Raw genomic sequence first — 19,183 nt, 5'->3', positions numbered from 1 at the left:
AAAAAAGCACTTCACTATGCTCTATGAGTATAGTGTTTCTGTCACTGGAGAACAACAACAACAACAACAACAAAAGGAAAATATAAAATGAAAAATTGTACACATTACATCACATTGTTGCCATTAAGAAATGCAAAACAGTAATCAGGTAAATTACACTAAACTGGCTATTTAATCACAACATTTACCAGTCAAGCACAACATTTTGTACAACAGGTACAACAGGTTGTACAACAGAAGTGACCTTTCAGACTGCAGATCAATGTTAGACTGAGCATTGGTCACAATAATAATTGAAAAGTACAACATATCATTTCCTTGTCATAATGACATGGGCCAGACAATATTAACTTTTGAATACATTTTGGTGTCAGACCAAAGCAGACCAAACCGACACAGTAATTATTGCATACATTAATCTTAAATGTATGTATGTAAGATAAGATAAGATAAGATAAGATAAGATAAGATAAGATAAGATAAGATAAGATAACTCTTTATTGTCATTGCACAGTCATACATAGTACAGTAGTACAATGAAATTGGAAAACTGTCCTACGTCGGCACTACATATAACACAACACGACACGATATGACACATCACAACGCAACACAAACAACACAACACAGTATATTAACTTAGTATAAAAAAGAAGAAGAAGTGTATGTGTATTATTGCACATGTAATTCAGGAATAGAGCCCTGTTGCCCTCTGAGTGTGAGGGGCTGATCCAGCTTGTAATCATATGAACGACCCCCTCACTGGTATTGGTCCACTGTTAACATTTTCCCAGTGACTTCAACTCTACTGGTGAATATGATGTCAAAACACACGGTTATCCACGCCCTCCTTGTTAATATTCAGGTGCTGGTAGGTTTCATTTTCAAATGCAGACAGACGGTACATAAGTAAGCGTTATTTTAATGTTAGTTAAAGCGCGGTGAGACCCTTGCTAACGTCATTAACTGTAGCGTAGCAAATATCTAACTAATACTGGAGTTGACAGCTCAACGTGCACCGGTTAGTGTGTATATGTGTGTGTGTTTGCCTGCCAGCCGTCATCACAACAGTTTAGAAAACCTGCAATTTATTACTGCAAAGTTGGCATAAAAATGGCATCAATAGCGGCGGCGCATGAGCCAGGCATTAGCCCAGGCTCCGTACCGCTGGCCGATGCTTTAGTCCCGGCGAGTATATTTGCTCCAGACCGTGGAGGATGCAGCGACGACGCCGGGGACGAGTGTTTCGAGGATGGAGACGTGCTCAATGGCGAGCCCGAGGATCGGGGGATTGACTTTACTAGCAAGGTAAAGCTAAGCTCGCCAAGCTAATGCTAGCTGCTGCTGTCAGTGAATGAATGAATGAGAAAAATAATGCGCCTCTCCTCTACAGCTATGTAATTAACGTTTTATATCTACGGAGTATTTTTAAGCACCAAATATAACACACGAGTGATTTTTCTGGACACCGAGCTGCTTTTGTTGACACTAAACAGCTAGCAAGTGTTAGCAGTTCCAGCTAAAATAGCAGCGGAGCCCGGCGCTAACGTTAGCTGCACATAGAAGCACTTCTCAAAACAAGTGAATATGGTTCATCTGTTATTAACGTTTTGTGAACCCAAAACAAAAACATACGGGATAATAAAGAACAATGAGATAATATGGTCGGCTTTCCAGGGTACCAGCTAAAATACCCGACATGTTTTGCCTATAATGTCTACCTATGATATATATTGTTGGCTGTAGCTATATGTGCTGCTGAACCATTCTGATCAACTGAAAGTTGCTCTTAAATACCGAAACTTGTAGCATGAAAAAAGAGTTTTTGGCCTGACGTAATCCGGAATGTTTGAATGTAAGAGTGAAAGCAATCATGTCTTTGCCCACAGGTATTAAATTGCACGTTACAATGGTGTTTTTTGGTCCCATAAACACATTGCACAGAGTTGCATCAGGTAGGCAGTCCCTTGTTGACTTTTGGCTCCTGATAGTTTCAGCATGTTAGCAACTGATATGCTATTCTGTGTAGCAACTTCTCAATAACCCAGTCCACTGGGTACTATTCATCTAGCAGGCCTTTAACACAGCTCCAAATGCATATCTCTTAGTATAAAGTATGATAGTACTATTACACTTGTAACCCGCCCTTAAAGGGAAAGCAATGTACTGCCACTAAGTAAAGTATGTTTCTGCTACTACTGGACCTAAACTACATTTCCTCAATAGTTCACTTATTTCATTTTGTGTGTGTTTGTTCTGGTTTCTTTTAAAGATAGAAACAAAAACTAGCAAATAATAATAAAAAAATGTTTGTTTAATCAGGGTCCCCATGAGCATCACGTTCATCCTTAGCTACTCTTCCCAAGGTCTTACACACTCAGGCCAACATTCACAACAAATAAACATAAAACAAGCAGGTTCTTCTTATACAAATAGCATTGCACTTCAAGGTGTTTTTAGGTCCATATCAGCAGGGATAACAACACCGTGTTCATGTAACCTTGAGGTATGTCATGAGAAAAGAAGCAGCTGTGTTTGCAAGTTGGGTGATGCGTTCGACCCTGCCAGTCCCTTCAGATTTCTTTTTGCTTACAGGGTATGAGAGTGTCCTCCAGTGAAACTAAAATGTCTCAAATAAGTAATAATGTTTGGTTCAATGCCTGTTCTTTTTTTCTTTTAAACAACCTTACCTGATGCAGTCTCTCCCGGGACTGTTATTAACTGTTATTAGAAGAAGAATATTTGATTTAACAATTTCATGGCCAGTGTTACTCTTTATGTTTTCTCTCTTCCCCTCTCTGGAACCCAATAGCTGGCACTTGTTAGCCCAAATGGAGAGCAGTATGATTCGTTACTTCGGCAGCTACGAGACAGGATGGAAGAGGGATGTGGAGAGACTATTTATGTGGTTGGAATGGGCTCAGGTGAGAGATATATAAAAGCCCTTGTCCAAATTCCAAGGATACTGTAGTGTAAATTACGAGTCTCTCTCTTCCGCCTTTTCACCTATTCACTCTGTAACAGTTTGTAACACATCTGTTCTTGTTCTCCTCCTGTGCAGATGGTGGTGACTGGGGTTTGGATGAGAAAGATATGGAGGCCTCAGTAGCCACAGTTCACTCCATGTGTGAGCAGCTAGATGCTGACCTGATCCCTCTACGGGAGCGCAATGAGGCTGCCGGTTTGGTACGTGACTATCTGATACGGAGGCGTGTGGGTGAGCTGGACTTCCTGGAGGTCAGGTGAGCAGTAATGAAGTCACACTTACTTTCAACAGTGCACAGTGTGTTCAGTACAGGTGACATGTGTCCTGACCAGACTGTTTCAATTTTTTATCAGATAAACTACTGAAAAAACCCAGAGGCCCCTCAGGTGTGGAAAAAGTCAGATGCACACTTGGTACAATTACAGCTGAGAATTTTAAAGGAAATTTAAAGAAATGTTTATTTTAAGCTAAATATTTATAATAATAATAATAGTCATAAATCACCTTGTAGATGTTATGAATATTGGTACTCTAGGTGGTTTACAGCCTAGGTTTCATCTAGGAGGATTTTGGGAACAAACATACAGACATACATAAGCTACGATCATGATGGTGTGATGATGATGGAAGATTTCTGTAATTAAACCAATCCCAGGGCCGGGTTCCAAATCCCTTACTGACTTTTGTCCAGTGGCTTTGACCCGTGTGCTGTCTAATTATATGGAGGGAGTGCTTAAAAAACACCTCACCTCAGCTATTATGGATCAGTTGGCCTGTATGCAGTTAGCATGCAAGTCACAAAGGAGCACAAAAGACGCTGCACTGATACTACGTAATACAGTTACACATCGCTTACAGCAAACAGCTGATCAGGGAAGGATTATATTTGTCAATCTGACTTCAGCCTTTAATACAAGGACACATTTTATTGCAAGAACAAATAATAAGAGGGTAACAGTGGATTAGATATTTTGAAATTTAAGGTCTGTATTACTCATGTTGTCTAATGAAATAATTTGTAATACGGGGAACTACAGGATGGGAATATGAAGCTGGTGTAATATGCTGATTATATAACTCTTGTTGGTCCCGGTCATAGGAATACCAACCCTGATGATTTTGCATCATTGCGTAGGTTGGAGGAATGCTATAAATCTCTCTATTTGTTGATTAACATTGACAACACAAAAGAGCCTGTCTTGAATTACACAGGCCCAAAAACAGGTCTTTCATTTTCTGTTCAGTCTGTGGAAGTCATTAATAGGTTTAAGTATCTGGGAAAACATTGTGATAAGGAATTACATTTTGCAGCTAATGCTGATTACATCAATAAGAAAGTTAGTCAGAGACTGTTTCTTATGAGGAAGCTAAGAGGCTTTGAAGTTAGCGAATACGTTTTGGAAAGAGTAAATGTCAGCTTGATTGAAATCGTCCTCATGTTCAATACTCAGTCTGGTGTGGTAGCCTGACTGTGGTAAGTAGGAACAGACTGGACTGAATCTGAATTGCACTCAGGTCAATGTTATAGAATGCCTCTGGCTTGTAAAAAGCTATATAGAGGATGATTTGTGCCAAATTCAATTAGTATGATGAATAATAAGCTGCAATATATTTTTATAACTTTACCAATGGTTTATGCATGTGTGTGTATGAATGTGTGCTGATAATTATCAGTTTTTAGTATGAATTGATAACTGACAGTTTTCCACCAGTTTGGACAATGAAAGTTATTCTGTTCAGTTCTATTCTGTTCCCTGAAGCATCCAGGGCTCTTTTTTCAACCTATATGGTATCCTTGTGTCTCTCAGGGTTGCAGTGGTGGGCAATGTGGATGCTGGTAAAAGTACTCTGCTGGGAGTATTAACACATGGTGAGCTGGACAACGGCAGGGGCTTTGCCCGCCAGAAACTATTCAGACACAAGCATGAGATGGAGAGTGGTAGGACCAGCAGTGTGGGCAATGATATCCTGGGGTTTGACCAAGAGGGACAGGTGAGTGTGTATGCTCAGTGCTTTACTTCTAAAAGAAGTGTAACTCTGAAAATGACTCGTGTTTTTAATGATGGTTCATATATTGAGTCATGAGGTGCTGAAATATGTTGACTGTTAAAATAAGTGTGAGAAGAAATGAGTTTGGTGAGGTGAACGTTAATAGTAATATGGAGGATCTACAGAAAATGTTGATGGAAGATGAAAGACTGTATGTTTACATAGGATTTCTGTTATTGTACTTGCCTCCCAGGTGGTGAATAAACCAGACAGTCATGGAGGAAGTCTGGACTGGACCAAAATCTGCGAGAAGTCCTCTAAGGTCATTACCTTCATAGACCTGGCCGGCCATGAGAAATACCTCAAGACCACAGTGTTTGGGATGACAGGACACCTTCCAGACTTCTGCATGCTTATGGTCAGAAAGGGGGAGGGGGAGGGAAGATGGTGTGCGTGTCTATGTACAATATCCATGATGTCCCAAAAATCGTTTTCTTTTTTTTTCTTTTTCATACAAGTGTAGGAATAAAATTCACTTTTCCCTTCCTTTCCAGGTGGGCAGTAACGCAGGTATCGTAGGAATGACCAAAGAGCACCTGGGCCTGGCTTTAGCTCTGAACGTGCCTGTGTTTGTAGTGGTAACCAAGATAGACATGTGCCCAGCCAACATCTTGCAAGGTAAGCCTTCTGGGGTTTTATTTGCTTTGCAATATTTCCTTATTATGCAAAAAATACATCTTCTATTAGCTTATATGCTGTTTTTCTGCATTTTCACATGCTAAAAAAATTACAGTAACAACTAAATAACTTGTGTGGTCTTCATTTCCTTCTATCAGAGACCCTAAAGCTGCTGCAGAGGTTACTGAAGTCCCCAGGCTGTAGAAAAATTCCTGTCCTGGTACAGAACAAGGACGACGTCATAGTCACTGCTTCAAACTTCAGTTCGGAGAGGTACTGTGTCTGTTGTTGCGAGATTCAGCAGCAGAAAGACAATGTCTCACTGTAAGCTATGTGTGTTTGTTGTGCACCCCCAGGATGTGCCCCATCTTTCAGATCTCCAATGTGACCGGTGAGAACATGGACCTGCTTAAGATGTTTCTCAACCTGCTTTCCTCCAGGACATCCTACCGGGACGATCAGCCTGCTGAGTTTCAAATAGATGATACCTACTCTGTACCGGTACTATGAACACTGATAAACTGCTCTCCCTAATGTATTTTATCATGTAAATTTAATGCAAAAAAACAGGTCATGTGTTGTTTATGTCTTAGGGTGTGGGAACTGTAGTATCGGGAACTACTTTACGTGGGCTCATACGCCTGAATGACACCATGCTGCTGGGACCCGATCCTCTAGGGAGCTTCATCTCTATTGCTGTCAAATCAATACACCGTAAGAGAATGCCTGTGAAGGAGGTCAGAGGTGGCCAGACTGCCTCGTTTGCTCTTAAAAAGGTAGAGAAATAATAAAATCATCCACTGTCTAGTGCAGATGCTTGGCATTGCATAGGTCAGTTAAATGTTAGCAGTTTTTTTTTACTCATTAGGAGGCCTTATTGCTGGTCTTGAAAAGTGTTATTCATCTTGATAATAGAAGGGCAGTGAAAATGATGACATGTTTTGTCATATGCTTCCTTCCAAAGATCAAGCGTTCGTCCATAAGGAAAGGCATGGTAATGGTGTCCCCGAGGCTAAACCCACAGGCAACTTGGGAGTTTGAGGCTGAGATCCTGGTGCTGCATCATCCCACCACAATATCCCCGAGATACCAGGCCATGGGTGAGTAGCAGTGACACGCTCTGTGTGTGTTTCTAGAGTCAAAGGCAAAGGCAGGACATTTCAGCAAAGATTTATAGCAAAGTTTCTAAATGACATTGAACATTTGTATGTATAAATGTTATGGGACTGAAATGGTCATTTTACAACCACAGTAAGCATCAATTCATTCTCCTTTACGTATATATTCCCCAACACTCAGTCCACTGTGGCAGCATAAGGCAGACTGCCACCATCCTGTCCATGAACAGAGACTGCTTACGAACAGGCGACAAGGCTTCAGTCCACTTCCGTTTCATCAAGACCCCCGAGTATCTGCATTGTGACCAGAGGCTGGTGTTCAGGGAGGGGCGCACCAAAGCTGTAGGAACCATCACTAAGGTAGCAAAGCCTTCTGGAAGCTGAAGGTTTATGTTGAGTTAATGCTACAGCGATCTGAGGATCATGAGCCAGGTTCTAAAGCTGTAGTTGGAAATAATATTAAGATTATGTCCAAAATGTAGAAATCATTGTAGGTTTATGTGCTCACAGATAGTTCTTTGGGACTAACGTGTTGTCTCATATCATTTTCAGCTGCTGCAATCCACCAATAACATGCCATCAAACTCAAAACCGCCACAAATCAAAATGCAGTCTACCAAAAAGGCGCCGCCGCGAAAAGAGGACGGCACCGTGGTGGCCGGTGACGACGTGGGAGCAGCAGCTCAACCGGCAGCCTCCAACTCGACACAACCGGTGAGTCACAAGTCATTAAAAGTACTAAAGCTGTATGCTGTATGTACAAATTCTGTGTGTGCGCAGTAGTGCAGTTCCTGCGTTTCTTCAGATTCTGATTACTTACCTCGAAGTTGCTGTTCTAACTTCTGTTTCCTCCTCCTCTTTTTTTCTCATGTAACATCTTGTCTGTGAATCTATACACTGCTTTGTAATATTTCACCCTAAATTTTAACTCACCCACATCACTCCTGTACACTCTCTCCATCTCCTTTGCTTTCGTGGCTGGCTCTCAAAGGGAGAGGGAGATGATGACCCTCAGTTAAAGGAGGGCAACAAAGAGAACAAGGTAAACTGTGTTGACAGAAAACAAAAGCAACAGTGAGGCTGAATTGTGGAGACTGGACTCTGGTCTTTGCATTTGTTGTTGTTTTTGGCATTGTGATGCAGTGCAGCGACTGCCTTATTGAGCGGTTTCGTTCTATCTACGTTACAGCCAAAGTCTGGAGGTGGTGGAAGGAGAAGGGGTGGCCAGAGGCACAAAGGAAAAGGCCAGAACAGCAGCACCAACCCCACAGCAGCGGCTTCCTCATCGGGGATAGGGAGCTGCTGAAAAGCCCACAGGTCCCATTTCTTCCTGTCACTCCACCAAGTGTCTTCATTCCACACACCATGAAGGAAGCAGATGTTTGGAGCAAGACACTCTCCTCAGTCTTATTACTCCTCGCCTTTTTTAGTTTTATTGGGTTTCTGTTTTGCTTTTTTTTTTACACCAGGTCCCATACTTTTTATTTAATTATTTTTGAAAGGGAACACAGAGGGGTATGTCTCACACTAAAAGCATACACCTCCTAAGCATTTAATATCAGCTGCCTTTACCATTTCGAATGGCTTGGGTGATTGAAAGCAGTGTGGTTTTTGAGGTTAGCCTCACTCAGGATGATGAATATATTTAATTTTATCCATATTTTATGCGTGTCTGAAAACAGTCCTCTGGCTCAGTTTCAGGGGCAGGGAGGAAGGATAAACCCAAGACAAGGGTCCAATACCTATATTTACGAGCAGCTATTAGTGACACCCATGAATTCCCTGTGTATTTGCAATGATAAACAGTTGTACTATTTATACAGCATTAATTGCCTCTTAGTTTTACAGATTGGAATGATGTACAAAATGTATGCAAATCACAAATGTAGCAGAGTTGATTTAAGATTCTAGGTATACAGAAAATATAAGCTGTTTTGTTTTATAATTATTTATTTGACATGCAGAACATTTACTCTTGGATGGTCTTTATCTTTTGAGATAAGTTCACTTGCACACCTAGATTCAGTAGTATGCGTCATTCTTCCATCGTCGGTCTATATACAAACCTTATAATAGTGTTAGTACCAATACAGCACAGTTTCTCACTTCAGCAGCTGCTACTGATTGTAATACTTGCCGTACTTGCAGTGCTACTTGTAATTCTCATATCCCATGTGTTATGGCTTGTTGCTGTAGACATATTGTGACATTTTAAATCCCTTGCTACAAGAAAAGAACCATTAATAAACACAGTTTACTGAACTTTTAAACAGTGCTGGCTATTGTGTTTCCATATTTTCAATATTTCTGACATTATTTGCAGTAATATTATTTGCATGGATGTAACCCCTCATTTTCCATCAAGACAAGCCCACACTGCTTCAGCTATGTTGAGGCCTGGGCTCTGGGAAGAAAAATCCATGACTGACAGCATTCTATTGTGTTTTTCTATCCAGATGTGCTTTTTTGGGGGGCACTGTATTCAAAATCATTGTTATGTTGAGGTTGTTGACAGATGCTTTCCAGATGGTACTAATGCTTTATAAATCCATCAATATTGACATGATCCCCTACACCACTGGCTGAAGTGCAGGTCAAATCCTTACAGTTGCCACCAGTTTCTACAGATGCCTGCAGACACTCACTGTTGTGCCTCTCTCCAGACCTCCTATGTACCAAACGTTTCAAATGTGCAGGTATCACTCCATCAGACCTGTTGCCACTGCCTTTCTGTCCAGTTGTTGTGTAACCCCAGGCTTTTTCTGCCAGTTTCCCTTCCTCAAAAATGGCTTCTTGACAGCCAGCCATTCTTGAGACCATTTCTGACGAGGCTTCAGTGAACAGTAGATGAATCAACTGCAGAGCCAAATGCAACTCTAGCCCTGTCAGGTCTTTGCTGGAATTTTTTCCCCTCTTAGTTCAGAAAAATTACTTTCAGATACTGTACTTCTGTTGTCATTTTTGAGACCTGCCACTTCTTTTGTGCCCCTTTTGTCAATCTTCTTAAGGACAGATTGCACACCTTGCAAACCTTTGGCTGATGGATTCACTTTGTTGGCTATTTTATGTCTGCAAAACTATTGCTCAAGACCATTTCAGAAAAGTTTAAAAAATCAAAAGAACAAAGTCAAAACCTTTGTCTTAAAAACAGTAATGAACATGTTTCATTACATGTAACACAGCTCACTGAACTTGATACAGTTTATTTCTGGATGTTCATGTCAAAGCTAGAGATCAGTCTGGTAAAATACAGATAAAAAGTCCTATGTTTGAATTGCCTTAATGGTACATATAGTCACAAGTATATACAAAAAACATTACAAAGTATAGACTTGTATGTGTAGTTATCTTTTATACATATATAGGTGTAACACAAATTATCTGCTTCATGTACATTATATTATACAAGACAGACGTTTTACTACCACTGCTTAGGTAGCACACATACCCATAGTTTTATATCACAACTTCACAAGGCTTTACTTGGCATGTGCAACATTTAATGAAGTATTTTGTGGAATTTGTGATACTGAGGTAAAATACATTCCACTTGAAAATAGTTTGTAACTTTACAGCTTTGTGTTTAGTAATGTTCTAGTTTGGCCTTAAATCTTTAAAGGATGATGAGGATGAAATTTAGGATAAGGTTACAAAAACTTGTGTTCGTCATGGCAACATTATGAGCAGAACAAAAGAATAGATTGTATTTCTCACCCACTCATGCACCATGAGCTTCAGGTACTGAAAAAAAAAATGCTGTTCGGTCATATGTTGTAGTCTGTCCTAGATGTACAAACTCTTTGTGTGGCAGGAGTGTGTAAGATGTTTATATAGATATATTAGATATATATGTATTTTAAACCTTGCAGTGAAACCTCCAGTACTGGGTATTGATCCGTTTAAATTATGTACAATGATGTGCACATGCTTCAGCCAACACGAGCCAGTTGAGTTTCAGTCATTTGGGTGTTACCATTGTCCAAAACTGACACAGGATGAGAGGGTGAACCGGTTGGTGAAGTAGTCACTTCTTTTAGCAGGCTGACAGTAGTGTCTAGATTTCTTGTCTCTGCACTTTTTTTTAACATTTAAAGAACAAAAAAAAAAAAAAAAGGCTAAGCTATGACTTTGAGACCAAGTTGTAGGTTTCAGCCATTTTTGCTGCACATTTATCCATCAATGTCCCAGCTGAACAGGTGATGTTTCACCAACATATCCTGCACTCCCTCTTTCAGTGGCTTCTGCTCCTTTTCCTGGGACATAAATGAAATGTGGAAAGCTTTTACTTGAAGTCAAAAGTTAGTAATGCATCACCTGACAGAAACACTAATCAGCAATTTTAATGAAAATATGTTTTATTATCTGCCTAAAAGAATATTGCCTTAATTAAAAAAAAAACAAAACAACACAACGAGTTACCATCTGGAGTCTGAAGGGGAAAAAAAATCATGATACTGACCGCACATGATGACTATAGTATCTACAGTCAGCATAATAATATAGAAGTGAAATCAGTAGATCTTATAGAGATGCAGCTTTTTTCCCCCCAGAGGAGACAGTCTGACTTGCAGGAAGGAGATGGCAGCGTGTCACTAATAGCACTAGCAACTGCCATTTCTAGTCTACTTCTACAGTGACATGGAAAATTTTCTTCTTTCAAAGATTTATTCTACAAATGTGCCACCTCACTCTGAAAATGAAGGGTAAAAGAAGACAAAGAACACTAATACCTACGCGAATCTACCGATAGTTTGATGAGCGACATTACCTAGAGATCCCAACTAAAGAGGTGATGCTGAACCAGCACTTCCATAACTTCTGCTTTCAGAATAGCAGACTTCTGAAACAGTATAAGTCATAATGTTTTTCGTCACTTAGTTCTAACAAGTCGTCCTTGATAGTAAGACTGGCTCACAACCGCTCTATATTGAGAAGCTGTCACATGCTCCTTGACTCACCTCTTTTTTGTCGGGAAGCTCACAATCTTGGGAGAGACTGAAGGCAAACTTTGACAGGACCCTGAAGAGAAAACAAGTTTGTTAATCGTTATCCTGATTGATACACAGCTTCACTTTGTTTAACTTTTACCCTTCAAGCTTCTTTCACATGTATATTCCTGTTTTTACACGACTGAATTCTGTGTGGAAAATGCAAAAGATGGCTCGTGGATAAGATACAGCCAACTTCAAGAATTTAACACTCGGTAACCATCCATGATTTGAGCAGACTGACCTGAGCTCACACTTGATTTGAACCCATCCGGGGCTACGAAGGAATGACCATGGGTGATACCATTTTTCTACAGCCGCCATGCTGGAGCACAACACCTCCAACCATAAGTGCAGCACCTGCTCACTGAAGAGAAACATGTTAAGATTCAAACAGACTCGGTATGAAAATATGATTCTACAGAGTGACTTCGATGATTTCAATTCCACATGCATGTGTGATGAAACTTACTTCAGGCCAACACACACAAGAGACCTAAACTTGACATCCATTTGGGCATGTGCTGCATCATGGCTCATGTTGACTGACTGCACTGCCTGAGAAGGTAATCGAAGGGAAACAGTCATGCACTTTATCAGTCCTCAGTGCTACACGGCAACTTTACAGACTAGAAGCTAAGCCTCATATTACTGACAAAACACTTGGTGATTAATAAATAGAGTGTTCACTCACTCTGTAAAGCAGCTCCTCTGGCGTTAGTACTTTTCCATCTTCATCTAACCTGGTAAATCCCAAAGACAACCACTTGTTACTTCCAAATCTCTACTAGCAGTAGTGCAAAAAGCACACAGTCCACTGAGCATACAGTTAACGGTAAATGGCCCATTTATGTTCTTAACATAGCATCATGCAATGCTAATTAAAGTCAAGTGCATCCCTGATGGCCCCTGGAGAACATTACAATTTGGGTTAATATAGCAAAGAGTAACACTTTCTGTACACCTCACCTGTAGGTTTTACACAGGACTAGCCTTGAGTAAACAGAATTGAAGTCCCTCTCTACCTCCCTGCTGGCCGCCTGAGTAAAAAGAAGAGGATTTAATTTAAATTGTCAGTTTGACAGACGCATGTGTGATACATGGTACTATGATGACAAAACGTTTTCCTACCTCCTCTATGAATAACCACGGGTGACATGGCCCTCCAAGTATAGATGGTTTCTTCAGACCATGCTGAAAGATAGCCTTCAGAGCTGGACATAGAGTCCCTCTGGCCAGGTCTGTCACTGCCTCTGTCACAGAGTCGTCACCTGCTAGTGAGTACTGAAGACATGTACGAGATCGTCAATCACTGTTGAAGACACTGTATGATTCGACAGTCAGGACATTACAATAATAAAGAAGCAAAGACAAAACCTGGTGCATAGTTGATGACATCGAACACTGGAAGAAACATCAGCTAACTGGACAATTTCAAAGTGCTTAGCTTTAATTAAGAGAATAACGTAAGAATGTGCATACCTCCTTGCTCCTTTCATCAAGGATCTCAACAAACTTTGCTGGAAACCAGCCTGTTAAAGACAAAATTTATCATACAGCAGATAATTACTTACTGATCTTTTATATCAGTTGTTTCTATTGTTACATTTTACTTATGCATTTACTTTAACTCGATTCCTTTTATAATTTTATCCCATATCTTTTACACAATTTTACTTATTTTGCACATTTTTATTATTATCACTTGTATAATTCTTTACTTTGTTTTTCATTTTTAAATGTGGAATGTAAATACATCTGCCTTTGGATCAGCTTTTTAAAATTTTAACTGTGCTAGATCAATAAAACTTTTTTGGCTCTTTATATTAAAAATAAATAAATAAATAAATAAATAAATAAATAAATAAATAAATAAATAAATAAATAAAATTTTTAAATCCCACATACCTCTAAGGCTGTTGAGTTCACCAACCCAGCAATGTTCGTCCTTTTGCGAAATAATCTGAGCGACAGAAGAATACAGCAGGATGAGACACAGAGACCAGACGGTGTTAAAGCTGTGCTTCTTTTTTGCCAGCATTTCTGTAAATTATGACTCACAGTGATGATGTCATTCTTTCTAAAGCCCAGTTCATCATCATCATGACGCTCAAAGTCTAGCAAAGCCTTTGCTCGTCTCCGTCGGTTGCGAGATACCACAAGAAAGTTTTCATGATCCCGCTGATGACTCTCCATGGAGTAGTCTGGAGTCAGATCCTAGACAGAAAAAATGGAACGGATCGATATGAAGTCAAAATGTGAGAAAATAATAATCTTAAAATTAATTCCACAATTTGGACAGACAGCAAATGAAAGTACAGCATGGCTGATGCGCTGTTTATTTTGGTTGATTCGTAGTTCAGAACAGGACATAAACACTCACAGTGCTGGAGTGGCGTGGATCCAGACAATGGAAGTGCTCTGCAATGCGGGTTATGGCCTCTCGCAAGGAGGCCACCAACTCAGTCTGCTTTATGTTCTTTGACTTCAGAGCTTCTGCCTCATCCTCCCCAAAAAGCAGGGAGGTCAGGGTGGATTTCCTGCGCAGCGACTGCCTCCTCACCACCTAAACATTTATCAATAAAATCTCAATTTTTTCCCCTCTTTTTGTTTAACAAAATTTTTAGAAGTAAATATACAACTCCTACTCTCCCTGTCTAAACCACATGACTAATAAATTAGGCCAATACTATAATGACTGACCTTGTTGAGATTGGTGTTGAGTGTTGTGTTGTTGCCATTGCTGAGCTGTGCCTGTTCATTTAGGATGTAGGCTAGGTGCTTGTGTCTGTGAGCTTCCAGGGTTTCTTGGGAGAGTGTCCCTGCTAGCCTCATAGCCTCCCCTAGAACTGCAGGTGCGTCCCTCAGCTGGCTCGGCAAATCCGAAAGAGTATTAAAAATGGATGCAGAGTTCTCTGATGACACAAGTTCCTCCTCCTGGAGTAAAGAAGTAAATTAAATAAGATTAGGATTAGGATGATGGCTTTATCTTCCATCCTAATTGCTCTCCCCCAAAGAAAAAAAATCTAATTGGTAACTGCACACACCGACTAAAGAAAACAATAAATGTAAAGCATTCAAGAAAAATACAAACTGCAAGAGGCTATTGAGATTCAGCAGAAGTACTGTGGCTAACCTTAATCTTGAGCATGCCCAGTGTCACCTGGAAAAGCACAAGTGACCCTTCATAGAAGAGCAGATCCCAGATTCTTAGGAGCAGACGGATATCCACCACACTGGCAAATGATGTCAGGAACCAGTGCAATGTGATCAGTGACAACTCTGGATGTTCAAAAAAAGAAGATGATGTTACCTACTGTATACAATGTACAGTATAGGGTGCAACTCACAACCCTTTTTCCACAACCCAAGGACTAAACTCTCATCATCTTTCTTGATGCTTGATCCTACCTATGTCATGCTCCTGCAAAAGGCGGTCAAGGGCCGGCAGGTACTGAACAATAAGTTGGCGGAGAACTCTCTGATCCGTTTGAACGCCCAGCAGAGTGGAGGAAAAGTAAGATGGAGGAAGAAGATCTTCGATCAGGGCGCACATCATCCATAGTGCATCCTCCTCCTCGAGAAAAAGCAACAGGCAGGAAACAACCTGGATGGATGAGACAGATATGAGAAACAATGAGAGCGTAAAGAGGAGAATACCTTCTATGCTGAATCAGCTGCTCTGAGTAATGTAACTGATCAGACAGACTCTCTATGTATGTGTTCTTACCATGCCAGTGCCCTGACAGTACCCAATGTCAGGGTAGAGCCATGCTAGGCTTCTCAGTACACGTCTCAGCCTTGGCACTCCAACACTGGTCAGACTATTGAAACACGCATTGGTTGGCATAGTCCGTAACAAGTCCTTCTCTATCTGAGGGACAAAAGATTAAGACGGGATCATCCCATTATTATTTGAAAGATCTTTAAGGATTCTGCAGAGCAAATGAAGAAAAATAGTGCAAAACACCCTAATGCTTGAAGTCTAATCTCCAAATGTGTCAGACAGATATGTTGACTGTGTTTAGGCAGTACTTTTTGAACTTAATAATAATAATTACAATAATAAGTCTTCACACATTTATACAGTTAGGCATTTTACCTGTTTAGCAACTGTGGTGTCATCATTAGAGCTGTTCTTGATGATTTCTCTGTAAGAGATCTCAGAGGTCCTCTTCTTTTGAAGGGCTCCAGACAGACGCATCCAAAGCTAGGAGAGGAGGGGGGGAAAAAAAACGATGTTTCAGTAACATCACTATATAACTAGCTTGCTTTAACAGTATTTTAGACTTCTAGTCAATGCTACAAGAAACAACACTGATGGTAAAGCTTACCTGTGGTCTCATACTATGAGGTATTCCTCCTAGCACCAAGGAATGCAAACGCTCAGAGCGTGGAAGGACAGGATCAATAAGATCCCAGGTCAGGTCACCTACTGTGTGGTTATGGGTGAACTCCAGGTGGGCTTGCCAACGCAGTCGCTGCTGGGGGTCTTCACGCTGGGGCGAGCCCTCAGTGCCCAGCCAAGACTTAGGCTCCCCACCATCTAAGAGAAAGTAATATATTCAGCCTTAACTTCAGCTTTAGTTTGTTATCTGTGCAGGCTCGATATTAAAATTGTTATAACTTACAAACTCTTGGATTAAGGAGAACAAAATAATGGAAAATGGTACCAGCTACAATACTGTGGGCATTCACTGCAGAGATATGAAAGCTGCTTCACTTAAAACAAACTCAGCTGAGTCTCCAGGAGGACTGGAGAGAGTAGTCTACTTTTGCATGAGTTGTCAACCAGCACACTTCAGAGAAGCAGAGAATTCTGCTTTCATCATTCATGCCATTGGAACCATAATTGTGTGTATTTGGATTGTTTTTTAAAATCACTAAAATTTGGCTGATAGATTAACAAAACCTTTTTCTGGGGTTTAAAACTCAAAATACACACTCAAAGACGATTCAATAAATAGCCTTCTTCATTGTCATAATAGGTCAAGGCTGGAAAAACCCTGAGATCACATGCACTTCACCTACATAATAGAGCTACTATGCTCATATCTAAAAAACAAAATTTTTCCCTACTGCGATTCACCAAATGATGATAAAAAAGTTTTAAGACAGAAAAGAATTGTCTGTGTGTGTGAATGAGAGAGAGCAAAAGAGAAGACATGGATAAATGAAATACCCTCTGTGTCCACCCTAAAGCCAAATTCATCATACTGGAGTTCAGGCTGCTGTGAAGAGTCTTTCTGCAGAAACAAAACAGTGACATGCATTTAATCGGTGAACATCTCATAGTAGAAACATGACTATATCAAACAAACGTGGCTATAAAGAAGTGAGATTAATGGTTTCAGTGCCATTAAAGGAGCAGTGTTTTAAACTGATGAGATCACCATGGTAACTTTTGCTGAACAACATTACCTTCGCCCAAACAGGCTACAGTAGGTGTTTTAGATATAAACCGGCAGCACAAAAACACATTTTAACTACGTTTTTCCTCTCAATTTAAAAGTAACCTCAGATACATTATATACAAACCTGTGGGTTATTTAATTGGTGATTTAAAAACTAAATATTTATGGTTAGTCGTAAATACCTGATAATGAAACTGATAGAACACAGAAAACAAAAACGACAAGTCTACTGATATTCATACCAAACCAATTCATGGATTATACACAATCAAAAACTTTTATTTCACTTTGATTTGGGCAAACACTAAAGGGAATTCCACCCCTCTTTCACTGTGGGACCATAACCTTGAATGCACTTAATTTTTTTAATATATTCTTTATTAACCTCCACAACTCACATCTTTAACTGAAGTAGGCAGCAAGCATTTGATTGGTCCATTTTTTTGTTGAAGAAAACTAAATAAAGATGGATGTAGATGTGTGACAGCCTTTAATATTTTTTTCTCAATTTCTAAAATCTGAAATGTTCGATTTCTCAAGAAACTTGTTTTATCAACAATGTGGGAAACCATATTCTTACTTGATGGTACTTGGCCAAAATGTCCTGGGGCCACATGCTTGGGGTAAGAGCCGAGAATGGCCCACCAGGAGCTGGTGTGTAGGTACCTAAAAGAAAAAAAGAAAAAAAAAAGGTCTTATTATATCCATCTTTCTATTGCTAAATCCACACACACACACACACACACACACACACACACACACACACACACACACACACACACACACACTCCAAAGTTCTGCAAAGAAATTACATTTTGCAAATATACCTGACATTTTGATGATTGAGTTCAATATGGTGGGACACCTGGGAGTAAACAAGTCAGCAGATAGCCACTCTATAGGAAAGAAACAGATGCTGAGAATCAGTTGGCAGTTTAGATCGTCAACATTTGCATATTTCAGAACGATGCTGAAGCTAGTCAGTCCTCCAGCTGACAGCACTCCGTATGTTTGTGGGAAAATCTCCAGACACATAAATGACCTTTACAACCACTAACCACATCAAATTAGCAGACATTATAAATGTGTTTGTCTTCACTGTTTCAGTAGCAACTGTAATGTTTGAAATCCTTCGGATACCATAATCAGTTACTCAGGACCTCAGTCCATTTTGATACTATCCAAGTTACTATAATGTAAACCTACCTAACTGCTAAACAAATACGCCATTCTTCAAACCAATCAAGTACAAAGAAATTGTCCAACAGACCAACAACAATGTAACAAGGCAGTGCCCCTTCTTCTAGAACGAACTCCAGGACATGCAGAGCTTCGGCACAAACACAGAGAGGAGAAAAAAAAAAAAAAAAAAAAAAACGAGATAAAGAGAATTCTTGTTTCTCTCTTCAAGGCCATATGACTGTTGTAATTACCAGAGGCTAACTATTCTACTAAACTCTTTGTGTATGTACAAATGTGTGTTGTGATGCTCTAAATGTAGAGCACACATCTTGGGGTAAAATTAACATTCTGTGAGAAAACCATAAAATGACTTGCGCCTACAAACACACAACAAAGACTTAACATACCATGTATTTATGAGCTTTTGTCTGCAAGATTTTAGCCTTTGCATTAAAGCTAAAAAAGTGACTGTTTAAGCATATAAATAAATTACATGGCAAATATTGGCAATGAAGGGGAGCAAAGTGGGCCATCCCTCTACAGCACTGCGACAAATACCATGATCTCATCTAACTGTTGGTACAAAGTTGTTAACCTCAGTACAGCCTTTCTGTGTTTTAGATATTATCATTAACAATGGTGTTTCCACAGGTTAATATTCACAACTTTAACTCAGGTTCACACACTACATAACTGCAGTGGGTGAACCTGTCCTTCACCCACTGTCTGCTCCGGTATAATATTAGGGCTGAACGATTATGGAAAATAATCTAATTGCGATTTTTTTGCCCCAATATTGCGATTGCGATGCGATATGCGATTATTTTT

General features: G+C 40.0%; 2 protein-coding genes across 3 annotated transcripts in view; one reads left to right on the top strand and one right to left on the bottom strand.

Moving 5' to 3' along the window:
- Positions 1-804: 804 nt before the first annotated feature.
- On the top strand, positions 805-9,036 carry gtpbp1 (GTP binding protein 1). Of its 2 annotated transcripts, XM_005734519.2 has the most exons (14): positions 805-1,308; positions 2,813-2,924; positions 3,062-3,242; positions 4,795-4,978; positions 5,229-5,393; positions 5,530-5,653; positions 5,812-5,926; positions 6,010-6,154; positions 6,247-6,429; positions 6,618-6,753; positions 6,953-7,131; positions 7,324-7,485; positions 7,763-7,813; positions 7,961-9,036. In XM_005734519.2, the coding sequence occupies exons 1-14, from the start codon at positions 1,114-1,116 to the stop codon at positions 8,075-8,077; spliced, it is 2,049 nt and encodes a 682-aa protein (XP_005734576.1). In that variant the 5' UTR covers positions 805-1,113; the 3' UTR covers positions 8,078-9,036. The 2 variants fall into 2 exon arrangements, with proteins under 2 accessions (XP_005734576.1, XP_005734577.1); XM_005734520.2 differs by lacking the exon at positions 7,763-7,813 and having other exon boundaries at positions 806-1,308.
- Positions 9,037-9,885: 849 nt separating this feature from the next.
- Positions 9,886-19,183, bottom strand: part of sgsm3 (small G protein signaling modulator 3) — a 13,563-nt gene continuing 4,265 nt past the window's right edge. The window contains exons 2-21 of the mRNA XM_005734518.1: positions 18,001-18,069; positions 17,754-17,839; positions 16,942-17,005; positions 16,094-16,305; positions 15,862-15,969; positions 15,490-15,633; positions 15,171-15,366; positions 14,896-15,041; positions 14,463-14,696; positions 14,143-14,325; positions 13,821-13,976; positions 13,668-13,722; positions 13,242-13,291; positions 12,891-13,043; positions 12,729-12,799; positions 12,454-12,502; positions 12,232-12,317; positions 12,004-12,126; positions 11,730-11,790; positions 9,886-11,024 (exon numbers count right to left, since the gene is read on the bottom strand). Coding sequence (XP_005734575.1) covers positions 10,941-11,024; positions 11,730-11,790; positions 12,004-12,126; positions 12,232-12,317; positions 12,454-12,502; positions 12,729-12,799; positions 12,891-13,043; positions 13,242-13,291; positions 13,668-13,722; positions 13,821-13,976; positions 14,143-14,325; positions 14,463-14,696; positions 14,896-15,041; positions 15,171-15,366; positions 15,490-15,633; positions 15,862-15,969; positions 16,094-16,305; positions 16,942-17,005; positions 17,754-17,839; positions 18,001-18,007 — 2,268 coding nt within the window. The 5' untranslated portion in view covers positions 18,008-18,069 and the 3' untranslated portion in view covers positions 9,886-10,940. The remainder of the gene's footprint in view (positions 11,025-11,729; positions 11,791-12,003; positions 12,127-12,231; positions 12,318-12,453; positions 12,503-12,728; positions 12,800-12,890; positions 13,044-13,241; positions 13,292-13,667; positions 13,723-13,820; positions 13,977-14,142; positions 14,326-14,462; positions 14,697-14,895; positions 15,042-15,170; positions 15,367-15,489; positions 15,634-15,861; positions 15,970-16,093; positions 16,306-16,941; positions 17,006-17,753; positions 17,840-18,000; positions 18,070-19,183) is intronic.

Source organism: Pundamilia nyererei, unplaced genomic scaffold (genome assembly GCF_000239375.1).
Source record: "Pundamilia nyererei isolate P.nyererei 1_Seehausen unplaced genomic scaffold, PunNye1.0 scaffold00059, whole genome shotgun sequence".
NCBI lineage: Eukaryota > Metazoa > Chordata > Actinopteri > Cichliformes > Cichlidae > Pundamilia > Pundamilia nyererei.
This window is presented reverse-complemented; position numbering and strand designations above follow the sequence as displayed.